Genomic DNA, 3,876 nt, shown 5'->3' with positions numbered 1-3,876 from the left:
TAAAACAGAAAATCTTTTAAAGGCAAGAAATATGATTTTAACACACAAAATATCTTATCTATGAGACCAGACTTGAAACATTTACCATAATGGCATCGATAGATTCGTTTGGGTGCTGTAATGCAAGAGATAAAACGAAATCTCAAAAGCAATAAACCAACCACCACCAGTGATTTGAAAATTTTTATTTCATTCAAAATAAATTTTTAATGTATAATACCAATTCATAATTTTATGGAATAATATCTTCTAGAGGCAACATCAACAATAATACATACATTGTAGAAAAAAAATTGAAGCTCAATTTCTAATTGCCGAGTGCAGAAGCTACTTAAGAAAGTCAATATTTAGAGACAAATTTATTAAAAAGTTTTAACTATTTAGTGCGCTGTTTTACAAGTAAAGTAAATTTACATTTCCCGTTTACTTTGTATCAATAACGATAAATAAGCTTGTCCATCATGACAATCAAATGCGTTTGTACCACGAACTGTCGTTTCAATAGGCTTTGCATAAATATTTTTACAAAGCTCATTTAAAGATGGCATTTTATCAGCATTAGCTTTATCAGAAATTTCTTTCACAATTTTACGTTGTTCTTCTGTAATTGATTTACGGTCATCCGGTGTTAAAAAGTTAGCTTTGATTAAAATATCCGACAGGGTTTTGATAGGATCTACTGTATCACGTACATGATCAATTTCTTGACGACTACGATATTTGATACCAGGATCAGATACAGAATGACCCATGTAGCGATATGTATTTGCTTCAACTATGATTGGACCATGCTCTTGTGCATGGTTAATTGCAAATTTCATACATTCACGCACTCCAATGTAGTTCATTCCATCTACCCATATTCCGGGGACAAAATCAATGCGCCGAAAATATTCAGATGTTGCTGATGAACGACTTATGCTTGTGCCCATACCATATTGGTTATTTTCGATTAAGTAAATAATTGGTAATTTATGTAACGCAGCTAAATTCAATGCTTCAAATACTTGTCCTTGATTGGCTGCACCATCACCGAATACTGTTACGCAAACATTTTTTTCGTTTCTTGTTTTCATGGCAAATGCAATTCCAGTTCCTGTAATTAAAATCGTATTATAAGTTAGTGTAGTTAGGTTTTAAGAGCAATAAATTACCAACAGGAAGCGACCAGTTGGAAATATTAGTTTAGGGTGTAAGTAATATAGTAAAACTAAATCTAAATCGAGACGCTTGGAAATGATGAAATGGGGGTTGAAACCATTTTTTGCGATTTGGGGCAAAAAATGACTTCAAAATCTGTTCAACAGAAAAGTTCTTGATAGTAAAAATTGAAAAACTTTTATACGAGACTTTTTTCGACAAAACCTTAAATTTCATGAAAAATGGTTTTTCGCTTTAGCTTTTTTTCTCGCGAAAAAAAATTCAATATTCATGAAACTTGGAAAAAGTGTTTGTTTTATTACTTGATAAACATGAATTCTTATGAAACCAAAAAAAAAGATATTGCTGAATCTCAAAGTCATGAAATGAACGGTTTTGGATTACCAACGGTGCAAGTTTCTGGTCCATTTTACCAACAAAATGTAAATAGGTACTCATTCCAAAACCAGTTAATTCGAATAGAAGGCAATTAATAAAAATCCAAAGCTGATGCAACTTCTTAAATTTTTCCGTTTTTTTGGAAAATTGTCAATATTTTTGGAGATTGTCAATATTTGAAACACTTTGTAAAACTAAAAATGCACTTAAATATTTATTGTTATATAAATGTGTTTTTATTAACACGTTGTTTGTTGAACGTTATTTAACAGTGACATTATCAACGATATCGCATAAAGATTATATTCATTAATTTTTATATATTGAACAACAATTTCTTTATCATTATTATTGACAAATTTTTTTTCAATATAGATTTGTATTTCATGTTTCGATAAAAGAAACAACATATATGATGCCATTGATCTCTTAAATTTATCTTAAAAACGATTAAAATTTCCGTAGTTTTATATTTTATAGTGAAGGTAAAATGAGATAAAATAGTTCAAAGTATATAGAATAAACCGTAGCGGTGCTGAAATGAAAAAAATTAGGAAACATTAGATTTGAATAGATCATAGAAAAATTTTCCTGGTCTTCATGTGGCTAACACACCGAAAAATTCTTGATTTGTAGTTGTTGGCTTTTGTTTGGCTGGCTCTTATAAGAAAAATTTGTTCTTATATCCAGACGTAACAAGTCGCTAAATTTCCCTGCCGGTATCATCATCTATTACATATAACAATGTTCTCAAAATATTTAAAGCCAATCGAAGCAGAAAAAAAATTATTCACTTCTGTCGCGTGAGCTACTCAAACTATTTTAGAAAGCAACTCTTGGTATGTAACTCAACTTAAGGTGAAAATCAAATAAGAGACTAATGTTTTCGAAAGTTTAGAAAAAATTCCTATCGCAACTTTAAAAACGTTTACGTTTACATTACGTTTTGTATAACGCAAGCATACAAAACGTAATATTTTGTTCATGTATTCTTATAATTTAACATATAGCACACAAATTGACCAATTTACCTAAAGGAACATGTGCACCCACAATTCCATTCCCACCAAACAATTTCTCATTATACATATGCATAGAACCACCACGTCCCTTTACATTACCAGTTTCTTTTTGCAAACATTCAGCAACCATGTCTAGTGGTGGTGTTCCTAATTTACACACCCACATATGACAACGATATGCTGTTATAACTTTATCACCTTCACGTAATGCTTTTACACATCCACTGCAAACTGCCTCTTGCCCATTATACAAATGACAATAACCTCGAATTAATTTTTTTTGATACAATTTTAGAATTTCTGATTCTAGTTCACGGTAAAAAGTCATCTCTTTTAACGTCTGCACCCCTTCTTCGCGCGTTATCATAGCTTTTGTTGGTGGTCCTTTATCTAAAAGCCACATTTTGTTTGGAGGTAATTGTATTTCGGCTCCATCCTCATTACAATTGGAAGATAAATTATCTGTTTTTATTCGAGTTAATTGTATCCTTGTTCCACCCTCATCTGCATTTGCATTGGGGGATGAATTATCTCTTTTATTTGTAGAAAATTGTGCTTCAGCTTCATCAGAATTTACCTTGGAAAATAAATCGTCTATGAATGATTTTCTTTGGTTAATTTTTTGCATACCGTGAACATAACGATGGTTCCATAATAGTTTTGAACGAAAAATGTATCGCAACATTTCACATTCTGTTTGTTATTCACGTAAAAATAATTAAACAACGAAATTTTGCTAAAATGTCATTATTCAAAAATAACCATAAAATAACTATTCATAATCTGGTTGAAACTTGTTGAAAAATCACTAATACAATGACGCTTTAAGTTTTAAACCTGACCTTCACAACTTTTCTAATAGTATAGTCAGTCTACATAATTTGTTTACCTTACCAATTACGAGTGTTAAAATTATAGGACGCATAATTTTTGTTTCATGGATAATTTAATAGTTCAAATTAGTTTACCTTATCACTCATTGAATACCTACCATAAATGGAACAATATGGAAAGTGCGATAAAACCAAAATAAAAATTAAGTTCAATTAAAGATCGTTTAAAAAAGTCAACGGCTAATTCAATTCCTATGGAACATATATTTATGGGATATTTTAGACAATTTTTTTTTTTTTGCGAAAGTGTGTAAGCGGAAATATAATCACAATAAATTGACACATAATAATAAAATAAAAATATAAGTACAAACGTATACAGTCGAACCTGGATGAATGAGACTTAAAAAAGCGAGACTAATAACCAGTTCCCGTAATTTTACCACTCTAAAACTTTCGTAGAAGTCACATCTTTAGTACAG

The 3,876-nt window shown here is 30.4% G+C and overlaps 1 protein-coding gene across 1 annotated transcript; it reads right to left on the bottom strand.

Annotated features, from left to right (window-relative positions):
• Positions 1-321: 321 nt before the first annotated feature.
• Positions 322-3,262, bottom strand: LOC123304935 (pyruvate dehydrogenase E1 component subunit alpha, mitochondrial-like). Its single transcript, XM_044886489.1, has 2 exons — positions 2,571-3,262; positions 322-1,096 (listed from the first exon to the last, which is right to left on the bottom strand). Exons 1-2 carry the CDS (start codon positions 3,244-3,246, stop codon positions 411-413), a joined length of 1,362 nt encoding a protein of 453 aa, XP_044742424.1. The 5' UTR covers positions 3,247-3,262; the 3' UTR covers positions 322-410.
• Positions 3,263-3,876: the final 614 nt, after the last annotated feature.

Source organism: Chrysoperla carnea, chromosome 1 (genome assembly GCF_905475395.1).
Source record: "Chrysoperla carnea chromosome 1, inChrCarn1.1, whole genome shotgun sequence".
NCBI classification, from domain to species: Eukaryota; Metazoa; Arthropoda; class Insecta; order Neuroptera; family Chrysopidae; genus Chrysoperla; species Chrysoperla carnea.
Note: the sequence above shows the minus strand (reverse complement) of the source record. Positions and strands in the feature narration are given on the sequence as shown.

Bases quoted from the DNA above. Each gene is read 5' to 3' on its own strand.
- LOC123304935 (XM_044886489.1), bottom strand. From the start codon at position 3,246: ATGTTGCGATACATTTTTCGTTCAAAACTATTATGGAACCATCGTTAT. The intron at 1,097-2,570 runs GTAAATTGGTCA...TTTTAATTACAG, and splicing joins GGGTGCACATGTTCCTTTAG to GAACTGGAATTGCATTTGCC.